Below are 17,274 nucleotides of genomic sequence, written 5' to 3' on the forward strand. Positions count from 1 at the left end.
ATTGAGGTACAGAGAAGAAAAAGACCATCTCCCTACCTTCACAGCTGCCTTCCCCAGCAAAGTATCTCTGTCCTTTCATTTCTGACTGGTTTAGGTCTCCAGTTAAGCCCAACTTTCTGGTTATTTGAAAATACGAAGTTAAGCCCTGCAAACTTGTTCTTGCCATGGTGTCTTAGTGTCTGAACTTTGGCTTCACCTAGCAGGTGCCCGCATCCCTTCACCTCCCTCTTAGTTCGTGCGCGGTAACTCTGTAAATAAGTTAGTACTTATTTCTGACGCAGGTATTGAGGGGCGCAACGGTGCCTTTCCCTCCAAACACGCGTCTGTATAGAGGATGCCCTAACACCCAGGAGCTTCCTCCGCTACCTAGAGAAGGGGAAGGGCGGAGCAGTTCCGGCCTGCCTTGACCTCGACTTTGCGACAGGGAGTGGAAAGTGCGAGATCCCATCCACAGAGGTAGACTGGGGTTGGAGAAAGGGCTTCTGCTCCAGTCCAGCCTCACAGCTACGGACACCAGATGACGGCTCTGTCAGGTCCAGACTGTCACTTCTCCCAGAACCCTCTGGAGTCTTCAGAAAGGCCTGGCTCAGAAGATGGGCTTGGATCACTAGCCTCCAAAAGTCAGAAATAAAGTATACGCTGATGCCCTCACGGGAGGGCTGAGGGCTTCACACCTGCCGCGGAGCCGCTGCCTGCGGCCAAAGGCTCCGTCGGTGGCGCCACAGTGCCGGTGAGGGAGCCTGCCCGCTGTGCGGGCCCCGCAGGTGCAGGCAGCTGCACCGTGAGGCCGCGGCTCCGCGACAGATGGCCGCAGTGGCAAGGGCTAGGGCTGCTTTTTTTTTTTTAGCATCTTTATTGGAGTATACTTGCTTTACAATGGTGTGTTAATTTCTGCTTTATAACAAAGTGAATCAGCTATGCATGTATCCCCATATCCCCTCCTCCTCGCGTCTCCCTCCCACCCTCCCTATCCCACCCCTCTAGGTGGTCACAGAGCACCGGGGCTAGGGCTTCTTAAAGGGCTTGTAGAGAGGAGGATCCTTATGTTTCAATGTGAGCACTTCTTTTCTCACTGTTCGTCCCTCTGTACAGAGGATGTTCCATAGAACCTCTGGGCTTGGAGGGGGAGAACTGAGCTTAGTGACTTATTTCTCGCCTACCCAGCGGGTGCTCTGCAAGACCCGCCCCCGGGGCTGCAGCCTGGTTCAGCAAGTCACTGAGCAGGGACAGATGCGGGGGGGACGTGCGTTCTCTTCATTCGTTCATTCTGTAAATATGTGTGGACGCCTGCTATGTGTTAGGCACCGCTGATACAGCAGCGGACAGGACAGACAAGGTCCCTGCCCTCCTGCAGCTTCAGCTCTTGAGTGAGAGGCAGTAAGTCCTGTTGCACCTGCTTCGGAGATTCTTCCTGAACCAAACCACTCACCCCCACCCCCACCTCCACCGCGGCCTTTCACCTGAGCAAGACAGCCGCCCAGAACCGTCTTCCCAAGACGAAGCAGCTCCGGGCACACCCGGGGTGGGGGTGGGGGGCTTCTGTGGGTTCCCGCCAACTCAGCATCAAGCCCACTTCCTTACCCCGTTCACACAGCCCCATGCAACCTCCTGGGTCATCCCTCTCCCCTCACCAGCTGTGCTCTGCCAACCGGACCCTCGTCCTGGCTGTAGACCTCTGCCTGGCCGGGAAGCCTCTTCCACCCGTCCTCACCCTTATTCTAGAGAAGCACCCCCATCGCCACCCCATTTCACTGTCCTCCATGGGACACGCATACCGCACCTCGGCCTGTTTTCTGTCTCCCTGGGGAGGGTGTGAGCACCACGTAGGCGAAGGATTCGCTTTGCTGGCCCCTGTGTAGTCCCAGCACCTGGGTCAGGGCCCAACACATAGTAGGTGCTCAGAAAAATCAGACGAAGGAGAAAAGCCCAGCTAGCTCGTGATGCGCAGTGGGAAGGCCTCCGACGGAAGGGAACGCGGGGCTGAGGAGGGGCTGCTGGGGCAGAGCCGGCGGTGAGAGGCCTCCACGGAAGTCAGGGAACCTGAGCCCGAGTCCCAAAGGAGGGAGAGAGTCGGGCCTGGCAGCGTAGCAGCAGGGTTGCGGGAAGAGCAACTGGAACAGCGCTGTGGAAAGCCCCGAGCATGGTCCGGGAACTGAGAGAGCCAGAGGAGCGGGCAGCGTGCACTGGGCACCCGCTGTGCCCTGAGCCCTGCGCACGGCCCACAACCACGGCCCTGGGGAGGCTGGAAAGCCCCGAGGGCTTCTCAGCACGGAGTGGAGTGCCCCCTACGCCTTTCTAAAAACAGACTCTATTCCCTAGAGCGGTTCTAGGTTCCCAGGGACGTTGAGCGGAAAGTACAGGGAGTTCCCATAGATCCTTGCCCTCCCTCCCCGCACACACGGCTCCCCACCACCACCCCCGCCCCCCGTCACCACCTCCACCGTGACCCCCCGTGACACGCCATGGTCGCCGAGTCAGGGTTCACATCGCCTTGACACGGGTGTCCGCGTGGTAGTGTCGTACAGAGTGGGCTCTCCGGGCCCTCACCCTGGCCGCTGTGAGAGGGTAGGGTGGGGATCTGTGCACGGCGGTCTCCAGCCCAGTGCCCCCCTGTGTCCGCAGTGCTGGCCTACATGCAGCTGCTCGAGGACTACTCGGAGCCGCAGCCCGCCATGTTCTACCGGACGCCGCAGAAGGAGCACATCTACCAGCAGAAGAACAAGCTCCTCATGGAGGTGTATGGCTTCAGCGACTCTTTCAGCGCCGGGGATGCCCCGCAGGAGCTCGCCCCGCCCCCCGCCCTGCCCCCCAAGCAGCGGCAGCTGGTAAGCGGCCCCTCCCGGGTGCCCCTCGCTGTTCCACCCCCAGCAACCAGTCTCTCATCCTGACGAGTCTCTAGGAACTGGGATGGTCCTGGGGCAGGTTTCGGCACCTCTCCTTCCGAGCCAGGGCTCTGGGCCGTGCTCTCGTGCCCTCGCTGCGGCCTGTCTCCTGCTGCACCATCTCCCCACCCTGGGGGGTGGCACCTTTCTTTTCCAGAGCAGCCCCTGCAGCTGGGGCTGGCTTGTACTCAGAATGTTTGCTTTCTCTGTTGACGGTCCTTTTTCTCTCTTCTTTGGCTCCAATATAGACCTCCCAGAAAGGAGGGACTCAATCAGAGCACAGGGCACGGTCTGTGTAGGGCCATCTGTGGACTTGATTTACATAATGGGCCTCACTCTGCCCAGTGGTTTAACACCCCGCCCTGGCCGGGGATGGCCCGGTGAGAACCAGCTCTATTGAAGCAGGGTGACTTTGCACAGAGCCGCTCTGTGTTTCAGGCATGGCGCACCGTTCGTCCTTCAAAAACCCCTCCTGTGTAAGGACTCCGTGTAGGTGGCACAGAGGCAGGCTGTCCAGCCGTGGGCAGGCTGTGAAGCTCTGGGACCAGACGAGGGGCACGGCGGGTGCGCCTCTCAACCCTTTTCTCTTTGCCACCAGTTTACTAACTGAGTGGGCTCTGGTCAGGGTGTGGAATCCAAATGTCCCATCCAGCCGTGTTCTCCAGGAGAGGAGACCCGACTTTATCAGAGCTGCATGTGCTGTCTTGCTCTTACGCTGGTCAATCTGGTAGTGATTTAACCAGCGAGGGGCCCAGCGTGGCTGGCCAGGCCGCCTTTTATCCATTGCGAGAGGACGTGAGGTACTGCCCCGACTTTTCTGGGAGGCAGCTGCCGACCGGACGACAAAGGTCCCTGGGTGACTCCTCGAAACTGTCTGGGCCTCAGCAGTGCTGTGATCGGGCCTCGAGCATGCCTGGCCCCAGGCATCCCCGAGCCTGCCTACACTCAGCGGGCTCTGGGGCTGGCCCCGCAGAGCCACAGCCAGCCTCTTGGGGGACAGCCTGGTCTAGTAGAGGAAAGGCCAGGCTCGGGCTGGGAGTCGTGGGTCGCAGCTCTGCCACTAGCTAGCTGTGTTTCAGCAGTTGTGCTCAGGGTCTTAGTTTTTCACCTGTCCTGCTCACCCCACAGACACCTGAACATGCCCGAATAGGAACAGAAATTGAAAATTGATTCTAGGATTTCAAGAAGAAATTGTCACCACAGAAATATAAATGCCTGCCCCCGGGACCTCTGACCTAAAATGTTTGTTGGACAGCTGGGCCAGTTAGGTTGAAATGTGAAGTTCTCTCATCCCCTCCTGCCGGAGTGCACGCGTGCCTGTCGGCCGGCCTTGGGCATCTTCTCTGTACCGTGTAGCCCATAGGCGTCAGAGCACTGGGGAGAGATCCCTAAGGAGCGCACGCGAGTCCCAGCCCGCGTGAGAGAGCTGTCAGACGGCCTCACCTGTGGCAGGGCGGCGGTGAGGGCAGCTCTGGGGAGAGGCCTGCCGGGGGCCCGGGAGGTGGGCCTCCGCCCTGAGTGAGCACCGGGGCTTTCGTATGGTGTAGCACGATTCTCCCCACGGCCCCCGGCACCCCCATTTTAAGTAAACTGAGGCTGAGAGAGCTGGCGAGACTGACTCAAAGCCCACTGCCAGAAGTGGAAGATTTGGGAGCCGCGCCCAGCTCTGACTGAAGCCTGGGCACACTTGTGCCATGGCCTGTGCCGGCTGCTTGGCATCCCTTCTCCAGGGCAGACGCAAGAAGTGTGACCCCATTTTTCCAGACAGAAGTGAGAGTGCTGGTTACACCTGCTGGCCCGCGTGCGCCGAGGGAGGCTGGTTCTAAGTGCTTTCCGTGCATACCGCCCAGCACCGTGTTCCCCACATCCTACAGATGACAACCTGGGGCACAGAGAGCTTTGAGTAATGCCCAGGGCCAGGCAGGTCATGAATGGCGGGGCTCAGATTAAACCCAGGCAGCCTGGCTCCCCCTCTGCACTCTGCCGGAGCACAGCCACCCCACAGAGGGGGGTCTGGGGCCCGAAATAAGCGGAAGAGCAGGGACTCACCCAGAGGAGTCTGTGTGGCTCCTCCCACCTTACCGCCACTTCCAGCGGACCCAGAAGTGAAGAGGGCGCCCACTCACCCAGGTCACCTTTGGCAGGCATCCTTAACCCCTGAGCTGGGCCGGGAAGCCATCCCTCTCCAGAATGTCCCAGCAGAGTCGGGTAGCAGCCTGTTTAGCCTTTATGTGTACATGCCTGACTGTTCTCTGCTTTTCTCCCTCCTTCCCTGTCTTCTCTCTCCTTCCTCTGTCCAGCAGGCCTCCTATGCTGCTTCTTCCTTCTCCTCTGTCTCCTACTGTGTCCAGCAAACTAAAGTGGCCTTCACTCCCGAGGACGGCAGTGCCACTCAGGGCATCAGTGTGTCCGTCTCTAACTCCTTTCTCAGCCGGCACGGCAACTTACCTGTGCCCTCGGTGAGTCGCTCCCTGCTGCTCGCTACTGGGAAACTGGTGAGCGAGATCTTTCCCTTGTCGCTCCTGCCTCCCGACGTGTGTGCTGCTGCCCATCGCCGGCTCTGTCTCTCCGCAGGCCCCTGCACTAGATGGGAAAGGGTATGCGTGGTTGGCTGGCTGTGGCCCAAAGGACTGTGTGAGCCGGTGGGGCGGGGATCATTAGCGGCCACGCTTGGAACGTCATCACCCAGGCATAAACTGGCAGGGATGTCTTGGCCTTTTTATTCCATTCTCACACTGGGCCTTGGGTCAGCCCTGTAGTGTTCTGTGTTTAAAAAGGAATAGTCCTCACGTAGGAAGCAAAGCCCCAGAGAGCAGGTTATACCCAGCATGACGGAGTTTGAGTTTGAGAGCTGTATCAGTTAGCTTTTGCTAACTCTTGCTACGTAACATACCACCCCAAAACTTTGTGGCTTAAAGCAACAGTAACTGTTTGTCATTGCCTAGGACACAGCTTAGTAGTGTGGCTGTGCTGACGCAATTAATCTGTTCCAATGAAACTCCGGATGTCAGGGGAAAGAACTTGGCAAGGGGGCACATTTGGGCTCCACTTAAAATCGGTTTATCCTCCCCAGGCCTCAATTTCTGTCCCTTGGGATTGTACTTTTCCTTGCCTCTTACAGCAGTTCGTGAATGGGAGGATTAAGTAAAATCACAGGAGACTTCCAGGCACACAGTAAGCCTAGAAAGTTTATTACTATTGCGCTTTCTCTTAGAGGTCTGGACTCTGGTCTTGGCTCTGCTCTGATTCTGTACAGGAGAGCTTGGGCAAGTGGCTTAACCTGCTTGCACTTCCCTTTCCCTCTATGAATGACAAGGTTGACCTGGTGACTTTTGGAGACCTCTCCAAGCTTGGGTTCCCAGTGTGGTCTTGTCCAGTTTCCGTATTTGGGAGCCATCCAGCGCCCGGTTTAAGCTGCGCCTGCCCGTTGTGAGGCCCTTGGGGCGCAGTCCTCCCTTCAGTGTGCTAGGGCCTAGCTTTTTAGAGCCGGCACCAACCGTACGTGCTGTAGAAAGGCTAAACACCACTCGCCCCACCCCCAGCCCTGCCCTGGTGCACAGACGCCCTCTGTTTCCTCAGCACGCACCTCTGGCAAGCTCCTTTCACAAATCTTGCTAAACTTGGCTTGTAGACAATCCCAGCTCTTGACAGTTTTCCCCCCCTCTGTGAACAGAAAGTAAGTGTGAGTTTTCCTAAGGGTGTCTACAATATCCCTTTTGAGTAGTTTGGGGTAGAAGACTGTCAATGCATTGGACTGTTTACTACGGAATTAAAGAAAATTTGAGGGCATTTTAATTAAGTTTGGGTATGAGTACGTCATGGTTTTCAGCCCTGGCACGTAGGGGAGTCTTACGGCATCTTGCAGCAGAAATGTTGTGTTCTCAGCGGCAGCTCCACAAAAGAGCCTGAGGGGAGTGAGCTAAGAAAGGTGCTTTATTTCACTTAAAGGAAAGTCCCTCCAGGCCTCAAGAGCTGTTAGTAATGGCCTAAATGTATGCAACACTTGACATTTGAAATGCTGAAACCCCGGAGAAATGATTTAGTGTAATACCAGCGTATTCTTCGCATATTCTCTGCTACGTTCTAAGATGAGCCCCAGACAGAAGGGCTTTGACATGCTCTCAGAGCAGCCCTTTATTCCCGAATGTCCCTGGGCCTGTGTCGTCAGTCCAGCATGGAATTCCCAAGGGCCGCCTCATAGGAATACAGCAGGTGCCAGATCTGAAGACACCGCACACAGTTCTTGGTCCAGTGACCTGTTACTTCTGCCGTGTAACAGGAAGATCGAAAACCTTGCCAAGGGAATTGTAGAGCAGTACACCTGCATTGCTCAATGTAAAATGAAGTAGGTGCTGAAAAAGCATTCTTGTTCCCTCTTCCCAGGATCCCAGGATAAGTTTAATTCAATAAGCACGGAGCCTCTCCTAGTGCGGGTGAGGCAGCAAGAAGGATCCAGAGCGAGTAGGATGGCCCCATCATCCTTGAGAAGCCCTTGCAATTGAGTAGGCAGAATAAGTTGGGCATAAAAGAGACTCCAGCCCGGGCAGAGTGTGAGTAACAGCGTGAGAGTCGCAGATGGTCTGTGGAGCCAGGACAGTGCCAGGCGGCGCTTCGTGGGGAAGGGGCGCTTGAGTGGTGGTGTGAAGGACAGTTAGGATTTCAGGGAGATAAAGGTCAGGGAAGTCTAGTCAAAGTTGTTCCACACCGAGGGCCCTGCCTGAAGATGAGGCCGGGAAGGCCTGGCATACATTCTGGAAGGAAGATTGTCTCAAGTATAAGCACGCAGGACTGAGGTCCTGGGTGAGTGGACTGGAGGGTAGTGACAGTAGCCAGCCCTTCCACGTGTCCTGCCCCTTACCCCAGACCAGCTGCTCCCCGAGCTGCCTTGTGGGTGCGGCCCTCCGGGTCTCAGGCCAGTCTTGAGCTCTTTCCCCACTTGTGTGCCAGACACGTTCCTGCTCCCGTTCCTGCCTGGCGCCCACCCTCCTCTTCGCGGTCTCCAGCTGGGTCTGCTTAGCCCCCCCGTCCACAGACTCCCTGTCCTTCCCGCCACGCGCTGTGATCCTAGGAGACACGCAGCCGGACTGACGTGTGGTGTCCAGGGTATTAAGACCAGTTTGATAGGAGAAGGCGTTCAGGGAAACGATGAGTGACCGTGAGACCAGAATGACGTGGAGAGCTAGGCGCAGCCTCCCCCGGGCTGGGAGGCTGACGCCCTCGTTCCTGTTCTGATTGTGCTGGGCCTTGCAATGGGCCTGCCCCTCGGTGACACTGGTAAGGGTTTGAGTGGCGGGCCCTCCTAGAAACAGCTCTCAGACGTGGTGCTGGCGTCTGCTCCTGTCCCTGGATTCTCCTCCATCACTTGTACCCCCTGGGCTGCCTGCCCTGTTCTCACTGCGGCCCAGCCCGTGCTGGCTGCCCGCCTTCCACCTCCACCCGCTTCTCGTCCCTCCAGCACCAGCCCTTCCCCCCCCTCACCCTGAAGTCCCACGTGCCGTTTCCTCACCATCTCCCTCCTCTGGCTTACGTTTTCTGTCATTCTGAACCCTAGTGGTGCCAATCTTGAAAGTTTGGGGTTGGGTCCATATTCACCTTACCTTTGACCAAGGTGTTACTGAGAGTCTGTCAGTAACCGTTGGGGTTGCCAGTGCCCTCCAGGTATTGCAACGGCGACATTAGAAAGCTCCGCCGTCTCCTGAACTATTTTCTGGTACATCCTTTCTTTGCCTACCGATATTTACTATCACCAAGAGATCTATCTGGATGCTAGGAATCTGCTGAAATACTTTCTTTACCATCTTGGCTTCCGAAATGATTCTGGAGAAGTAAAACTACTAGAAGACCCAGGTTTTAAGAAGAACTTCGGAAATACCCGTAATAACTGTCATCTGTTTTTAAAAATCTTTTGGGTAACAGAGTCAAGGGTGTGTCATGTTGAGGACTTCAGTTTAAAGGGGGGAGATGTGTGGAGCTGCTGACAGTGACTCTCTGAGGGCTGGGCACAGGCTCTCGTGCCGCAGCACGCGTGTCCTTCAGGGCCCAGCCGGGGGAGACTCGCTCTGTCCGGCCCCCTCCTCGACCTCCCGTCACAGGCATCCCGGAGACCGGGGCACTCTGACAGGTCTGGAGGCCAGACGGGGAAGGGGGAGGAGGCGGGAAAGAAGAGACGACGGAGCCGGGTGAGAAAGGGATTGTGGGCCGGAGTCACGAGCGGGCCGGCCGCTCAGCACGTCACAGCACAGCGTGTGCCCTCCTGCTGGGAAAAATGTGTTCCTGCCTCCCGTGCCTGCCTCTTGTTTCTTCCTGCTGCCACCTTCTCCTTATGGCTTCCTGCCCTGCTTAGAGAGAACTCACTCTGAGAGAAGAGGGCGTGTCTGTGGGCAGCACTGGGGCCCAGGGACGGGCAGGTGTGTCCCCGAGCTGACCTCTCCTGGGGGCTGTTGTGCCGTCGGCCTGCCCGACTCTGTGGGCTTTCCTGGAGAGCAGCCCCGGTGCCATCAGCATCGGGCAAGCCAGGGCCATGATGCCGCCCGCCAGAGAGTCTCTGCGGGCGCCTCTGCGGCTCGCTGCGGCCCAGGCAACCCGGGGGCCACTCAGGTGCCCGGAAGCCGTGGACTCTCAGGCTCTGCCCCATTTTGGGGGGCCTCACCACGGAGCGTAGTGGGCAGGTGCTGGTGTCTCCTCGCTAGACTCTGGGCCCCCTGGGATTAGGGATCCACCCCCGCCACACGCCTGCCTCGCGGGATGGGCCAAAGCCCTCGGCCCCCCGTCCCGGTGATTTCTGTGCGTGTTCCCCCATCCACTGAGTTGACCAGGTGAGAACTGAGCTCATCGTGTCCCCCCAGCCCCACGTACGCGCCTCGTTTTCACGGGACACGTGCACACCCAGTCACCAAGCCCTGTGGCCCGTCCCGTTGCCCACCCCACGCTGGTCCTTCTCTCCACCCCATCGCCGCCCCCGGTGTGGCCACCGTGGCCTCCTTTCCAGCCTTGCCGCCACAGCCGGCCGCCCTCCTTCCCCGCAAAGCAGCACAGGCAGACCAAAGTGTCACCCCGTCCCCGCAGGGCCAGGCCGCCCACCTGTCCCGGGCCCCGCCTTCCCTCCGCTTTCTCCTGCCCCCCTCCCACCCCACCCCTGGACTTCTCTCCTCTGTCCCGGCCCTTTCCCACTCCCCCGGTCCCTTCCCCACCAGGCTTTGTCCTTACTTGCTGCGTGGACCTGAGCGTGCCACCCCAGCTCCGCTTCCTCCTCTGTCACTGGGGGCGTGAAGTTGTCGGGAGGATTAAAGGGAAAACACACATAAAGAGCATAACGTAGTGCAAGATGCCCGCCGGCATCAGTAAAAAGGGAGGAATTAGCACAGTGCTGCCGCGTTGGGTGGTTTTTCTTTCTTCTGCAGGGCTCAGGCTCTCTTTCTCTGCGAGTAGGGATTGGGCTTTTTATGTTCTTGGACTTTGTACCTGGGTCAGGGCCCAGCAGCAAGTCGCAGGTGCTCTGTGACGCTGACCTGACTAGGAGCGGTGACAGGGAGGCGTCCAGCTCTCCCCCACCCCACCATCCCGGCCGTCTTTCCCTGCTTCCGAGCATTTCATCAGAACAACCTGAGCGGACTCATCACGGGAGAGGCTCTCCGTTCCCACGAATCAGAGGCACTGATCCCAGGCTGTGGCCGAGAACCCTCTTTCTTCCTCTTTTTCCTTCTCTGCTGACCCAGGAGGCCCTGGCTGCTGGCTCTCTGGCCCGAGAGACTCACAGGCACTTCTTGTCTGCTGGGCCCTTGAAATATGATTTGGCTTCTCCGGGAAGTTCACCCTGTGCTTTTCCGCCCTTCCTCAACGAGCCGGGGTGCTTGTGTGGCCATCGCTTCCCCAAAGTGTGACGCCCGAGTTCACTGCCCCTCCGAGCCTAGACACAGCTTTGAGGCAGGAGGCACAGGCAGCCAAGCACCCACCAGGTTTCTGCTGCCCACAGGGGAGCGGAGAAGCCCGGCTCTGTGCCGAGCCCCCACCCTGGAGGAGATGGTCACCGCCTGAGTCCAGGAGTGAGCCTAGCGCACCTGCTGTGGACAGCAAGGGCCGAGCGAGGAGGCGGGACTGGTCATAGCCCAGAAGCAGGACCGGGGCTTGGGGATCCTTGCCCCAGGGGCTCGCAGCAGCAGCCACTCCACCCAGCTGTTTCTGCCCCTCCTTCTGAAGGCTCCCTGACTCTGTTGTTGGCGCTCACGGCATTGTGGATGGTCAGCGCCCGCAGGCTGCTTCACACACAGGAACTTCCCTGCAGCCCCTCACTGCACGTGTACGTCTGACTCAGTCCGTGACAGTCGACTGGTCGGGTACCAAAAGGAGCCCCTGGTCCTCGTGAAGGTCCTGTGTGATGTGAACCCAAAGGGTGCTGTTCCTACACTGACAGTTGCCTTTACATTCATGTTTTCAAGTTGCTTGTCGACTTGTCAAAGGCCCTTCCTTCCTGCTCTGTGATGGAATGTTTACCCCTGTTCTGGAGATGGAGGCATCAGAATAGAGAAACTGAACCATTTGATCAGAGTTTTAAGTCAGAGCTAAGGTTAGAATCCAGATTCCCACCCTGTGAAATACAGTGTCAAGTTGACATTTATGAATTGCTTAATGGCCAGTAAGCATTGAGACCCGATGAGGCTGAGTAGAAAGAAAAGCCCGTGCACGGGCTGGACGTTGAGAGGCGTGCTTTTGTCCTTTGTGTTCTGACACAGAGTGTAGCTACAGGCTCTAAATAGGGCTAAAGATAAGTATAAATTAGAGCCCTTGTCGTGCTGTTTAAATCCAAACTGAGTACAAAGTAGTTGAGTCAGATTTCTAGAACTAAGTTCAGACCATTTTGGAATCTCTACTAAATTTTCTTATGGAGAGTTGATGTTATTAAGGTTAATATTTAGTGAATATGCAGAGCATCCTGAAACGTATTGGAGGTCCTCACAAGAATGTACTTAGCCACGAAACCGTGGGCCAGAAGCGTAGTGCTTTCGAGGAAGGTCTTGTGATTCAGCTTGCAAAAATATGGAACATGAGAAGAAACATAGTAAATTTCTACTTACATCTGTCCTAAAATTCTCCTGAGCAAACCATTTTTGTTCTTTTACATCCTTTGTTATAAAATTACAGATTAGAATTTTGAAATGAGTTTAAAACATAGACTCCACCAAGACTTTTATTCAAAAAGAGAGAAGGTATTTTTTGAATCCAGCATGAAGCTGATGTTGCCTTTCTTGGGTGAGCTGAGCGCTGTCTCATTGTTCACATGATGGGACCAACAACAGTGTCTGTCCTCGCCTTGAGCAGAGAAATCCCAAGTGCAGAAGGTTGTGGCCTTGGCCTCAGAATCTGCCTCTTGGCTTCGGAAACTCATCTTTGGACATTCTCTAACATGTAGTTGTTATAAATTAACAAGTGCATCAAAGATGGAAGTTCCCTCTGGACCTAGGATAGACCCAAAGGATGACTTTCATAAACACGTAATTAACTGGGACCAGGAAGGAGAGAGAAGACGAGCAGTCTTCCAGCCAGTTTGCCACATGGAGTGACAAGGACCGTTATCAAGAATCCTTCCTGGTGACCTAGGAGTGATCACGTCCCATCTAAGAACCAAATCTGATGTGGTTCTTTCCAGGAGATTCCTCCCCAGGAAATCATGGACATGTGTGTTTTGCAGCGGCTAAAAGCTTTACTTCCTTCCAAGAGAAATAACTGACACCCATATCGTGTCAACACTCGCAGGCCCTGGTTGAAAGAAGCATCCTCAGAGCCCAGGACTGGCCCTGGGCTGTGGTTCCCACTGGCTCTCCATAGGGGAAGGAAGCCCACACCACCCTAGAAAAGCACCTTCCCATGAATATGTTTTCTCACAAATGATGGATAAAAATTTAAGCCCCCAAACAAGCCGACCAGTAGCTTATCTGTTTTGCTAAGTAGCATCCAAAAACACTGAAGTCATAAGCCTTGTTTGAGCCAAGAGGATACAGTAATGACTGATCTCTGGAATTCTCTATACTTCCAAACACTTGCCCGCAACAATACGTCCATTCACTCCGATGAGCGCGTTTTCCCCATGATCGGTAGAGCTGAACGTTCTCCAGAGCTTGCAGCCCAAGTCACCGTGGAGTAGCTGTACCAGTCAAGGTCCTCTGGCCTGTGGCTCCAGCTCTCAGCTGCTGGCTCGCTGGCTGCCCCCTCTGGCTCCCCCAGCTTTCTGCTAATCAATGGAATTAAATGGAACGTCTGTCATATTGAGGAATCAGAATTTTTCATGTGAAGATCTGCTTTCCTGTTTTCTTGCCAACACAACACAGGGCCTGTCCCTAGTCGTTTTTCATGCCAGGATATGATGGAAAGGAAGTGACCCTGAAAACTGGTGCCTGGCCGGCTTCGGGTGGCTTTGCTTTTTAGCATGTGACTGGCCACACATCACATCAGCCTCCCTCATCCTTTACACCCAGAAGACTCTCTCCGCGGTTCTTTCAGGTGTATGTTTTCAAAAGAGTGGGTTGCTAGCTCCTGTGTCTCCCGCGAGGGCAGATCTTTTTGCTGCGTCCCCGGCTGCTATATCAAGCCGTGGCTCACTGCCTTTTGCAGGCTGGTCACCCCTCGGGAGGTCTCCGAGTGGAGTGAGCCGGCAGGATTCTGCAGCGCTGCGGGACCGCGCGCTTAGGGCCTGTCACGTGCCCAGGGCACTCCCTGAGTGTGAGATGGCTGCCCCAGCACCGTCTCTGCTGAGCCGAGCCATGTGTTACTAGGTACGTGGCTTTCCCATGCAGCCCGTTTCTCCATCCCTGTAAGGATCCTAACAGCAGCACTTCGTGTGGAGTAAACGAGGTGATTCAGGTAAAACCTTTAACACCTCACCTGACCAGCAGGAAGCATTCTGTAGGAATAGCTGTCATCGTCATCGTCACCATCATCATCATGAGATGGTTCTTGCCGGCGCTTTGATTGTGTGATCAGGGCTGGTGTGGGGGCCAGGTGCGCCCCCCTCCTGACTGCTCTCCTCCCCAGCACCTTGCACCAGCAATCCTAGATCTTCTGCAGAGATCTGCCGTCTCCAGACAGGCAGCCCTCACATCATAACTCCTCCTCGGCCCAAACAGCCTTACTCTGGCTATAAATAAAAATCCCTGCCGCGGAGCGCAGCAGCAAAGCCGGGCACCAGCCAGACCCTAAGATAATCTCCAGGCTGTGGTGCAGGGGTGTTTCTGCTCAGCGGCCAGCCCTGCTTTCTCCTTGCCCGTGTGAATAAATATGATCTTAAAGGGCCTGGAAACATTTCTCTGGGGAGTCAGTGGAGACCGGGCTTGTTGACCGTGGTATGGGAATGAGTGTGCAGGGCCGCCGGAGGGACCGCGTCTCCCCGCCCACTGGAAGGTGATTTTCCGGCTTGGCTCCTGTCCCAGCAGGACTGCATAGCTTGAATACCAGAGCTGCTGCAGCCTTGTTGCGGAGGGCGGCCTGGACGCTTTGTCCGAGAGACGGGCATCTTCCTTCCCTTTTCCTTGGTGGCTGCCCGCTCCCCTGCAGTCCGCACCCTTGGTGGCCCCCCCGCTTCGGACCCGCACCTGCACAGCGAGGGAAGCTTGTCCACTACTGTCCACACCCGCAGTCGATGCTCTGCTGAGTCAGGTGATAGTCTAGGCACTTTAGTTAATAACATTAGAATCTATTCCTAAGTATTCCCTCATACAGTAAATACGTATTGAATTAATTAATTAAATGCCTTGGCTGTTTTTAGAGGAGTTCCTGAGGGTATTTTGGAGGGCAGGAGAGGCTAGCAGACATTGATGGCTTGTCACACAGCGGGACTTCCGGGGCGTCTCAGTAAATCCACACAGAGACCCTGTAAGAGAAGAACTGTTGTTTCCATCCCCATTTTAAAGAGGAAGTGACTGAGGCTCGAGAACTTACTTCACCTGCCCAAGGTCACACAGGCAGAGAGAGAGCCCAGGACCCAAGCCCAGGTCTGTGTGACTTGAGAACGTGCCCTCTAGGCAATTCTTCCGCCTCCCAGAAAAGGCCCCGCCCTGCGTGTGCGTGTAAGCGGGTGCTTGGTTACTGCGGGGCTCACTTGAGTGCTCGACACATTTACGGGGGGCGTGGACAAGAGGGGGCGCCAGTGAGGACGTGTCGGGACTCCAGAGTTGGCATTTGCCTCACTTCGTTCGGGCTGCTGTAGCAAGATACCAAAGCCTGGATGGCTTATAATAAGAAGTCTATTCCTCACGGTTCTGGAGGCTGGAAGTCCAAGGTCAGGGTGCCAGCATGGTTAGGTGAGGGTCCTCTTCCTGGTCACAGATTTTTCGTGGCATCCCCCTGGAGCCTCTTTTCTGTGGCACAGATCCCATCATCCCTGGGGGTTAGGATTTCAACATAAGAATCTGGGGGGACTCAGACACCCTGACCATAGCGGCATTGACCATGAATCATAAACTAGACGGAGTCACGGCCGAGGGAGAGGTATCTGTTAGCATATCTCACAGCAGCACCTGCGTGCTGGGAGTGAGCATCCCACAGGCCCGGGGACCGGACTCCTGCGTGAGAGAGGCCTCAGCCACGGCCCAAAACAGGCTGGCCTCCCAGGACCGGGCCGTCCCATCCCTCCATCCCTTGGCTGGTGCATTTCACTCAAGGTCTTCTCTGCGCACCTTGCCAGCCAGTGAGAGAGCCTTACTGTGAGCGGAGCATCCTCCAGAGGTGAAATGGAGAGTCCCCAAAGCCAAACCCGTCACCTCTCTGCCATCCCCAGCAAGGCCAGGCCTGGATGGCTGCCCTGAGAGGCCAGGTGAAGCATGGTACCTGCCGGGGGAGGGCACTGTGGATGCTCAGGCCCCACAGCCCTCGGTGGGCAGAGCAGCCGAGCCAGGGGTCCACCACCCCCAGCTTCTCTCAGAAGAAGGGATGTGGACGAATCGGAACTGGTAGGAATCTAAGCCTTCGGTGTCGGTACAGCACTTCCACTAATTCACCTGCCTGTGTCCAAGGGTCGGCCTTGAGTTTGTAAGTTAGATGGGGAATGAAATGTGTAAAGATGAGTCGGTTCCCAGGCAGTATCCTGGGTCTGATATAAACCAGCAGCCAGTGGGGCTCATAGGGTGAGAGGGCCTTGGCCTCACCAAGGAGGGGGGAGGAGCTCTAGACTGATCCACACAGCCTAGGAGGGCAGGGCGGGCAGCAGGGGGACAGAGGGAGGCTGTGCCTGTCCCTTGAGTGGCAGCAGCTCTCGGTCCAGTTAACCTGTAAGCACGTAGCTTCGCAAAAACACTTAAGGGTAGAGTGGCTTTGACCTCTGGCTAGTTTAAAACTTCATTTCTTCTTCCTCCTTCTTGGCCGTGGGTTTCAGAAATCCTGAATTTTGTACCAAAATGCAAAGGACACTTGAGTGAGCAGTGTGCATGTTTGTGCTGGGTGGGCTCTTGTCAAGTTCCAGTACCTGTGGTGGGAGTGAGCCTGGCAGGGACTTCAGATTCAGGCCCTGCCTCACTCTCCTCCACGTTTGGCAGGTGTCGGCAGACCCTTTGCAGGACGTGATGACACTATGGGATTCTTGTCCCAAAGCTCGTCCATCTGTCCTGCCGCAGCAGAGCCCAGGCCCGAGTGCGCTCACGGGCTCTAAGGAGCTGTGGGCATCTGCTGTCGCGCCCCAGCCTGACCTCGGGCTTTTCTCTCACGATGAGAATCTCGAAGAGCGTAGCCTGGTGGTTCTAAGGTAGCGTCAGAGGCATTGCACTTCATTTGTTACAAAAAGAAAGAAAAAAGTTTAGGCAGAAAGGGAGATGAATTCAGAAATTTTTAGCATTTTGGTAGCACAGTTCTTTCAACCATTTTTTAAAGCTTATGCCCTTCCCTTCCAAAAGGATTTGAAGTGATTACAACATTTAAAAGGCTGCAGTGTTTGACTTCCAAGGAATAAAACGAGAGAGATTCAACCAAAAAACTCAAAATAAGTAAACATGACCAGGTGTCTGACTGCACGCACTGAATTTAGCACCAGGTTCCTGGAAGGACAAGAGGCATCGATGGGGTTGCGAGGGTTTCATTTTCTGACAAAGAGGACGGGACCCCCATACGGTGGGGGGAGGCTTGCTCTCCTTTGGGGGTACCCGCATCCTGCCCCTGAGGACAGGGTAGACACTGCCCCTTAGACACTGAGGACAGCACTGGTCAGTCTTCAGGCCCTTCTCAAGGGACCCGTGCCAGGGTGGGGGGACCTAGGGCCAGAGGAGCACGGGGGTGGTTTGGCCTGAGTGGTGGTCCTGGTTAGAATGACTGTGAACGGCCTGTCACGGCTCAGCTGAGTTAATCTAATTACTTTTTCTTTTGTCTGTTTTCTTCTTCCCATCCTCTCGTGTTCGTGTCTGTGTTCCACTCTGAC

General features: G+C 56.0%; 1 protein-coding gene across 3 annotated transcripts in view; it reads left to right on the forward strand.

Annotated features, from left to right (window-relative positions):
• The window catches only part of RAPGEF1 (Rap guanine nucleotide exchange factor 1), a 138,531-nt gene that overhangs the window by 96,811 nt on the left and 24,446 nt on the right, over positions 1-17,274 (forward strand). For 2 of the 3 annotated variants that reach the window (XM_060013915.1, XM_060013916.1), the window contains one exon: positions 2,623-2,825. In XM_060013915.1, the coding sequence (XP_059869898.1) occupies positions 2,623-2,825 (203 nt within the window). Of the gene's footprint in view, positions 1-2,622; positions 2,826-5,182; positions 5,342-17,274 lie in introns of all 3 variants that reach the window. The other variant, XM_060013914.1, reaches the window with a different exon arrangement.

The sequence above is a fragment of the Delphinus delphis genome, chromosome 6 (assembly GCF_949987515.2).
Source record: "Delphinus delphis chromosome 6, mDelDel1.2, whole genome shotgun sequence".
NCBI classification, from domain to species: domain Eukaryota; kingdom Metazoa; phylum Chordata; class Mammalia; order Artiodactyla; family Delphinidae; genus Delphinus; species Delphinus delphis.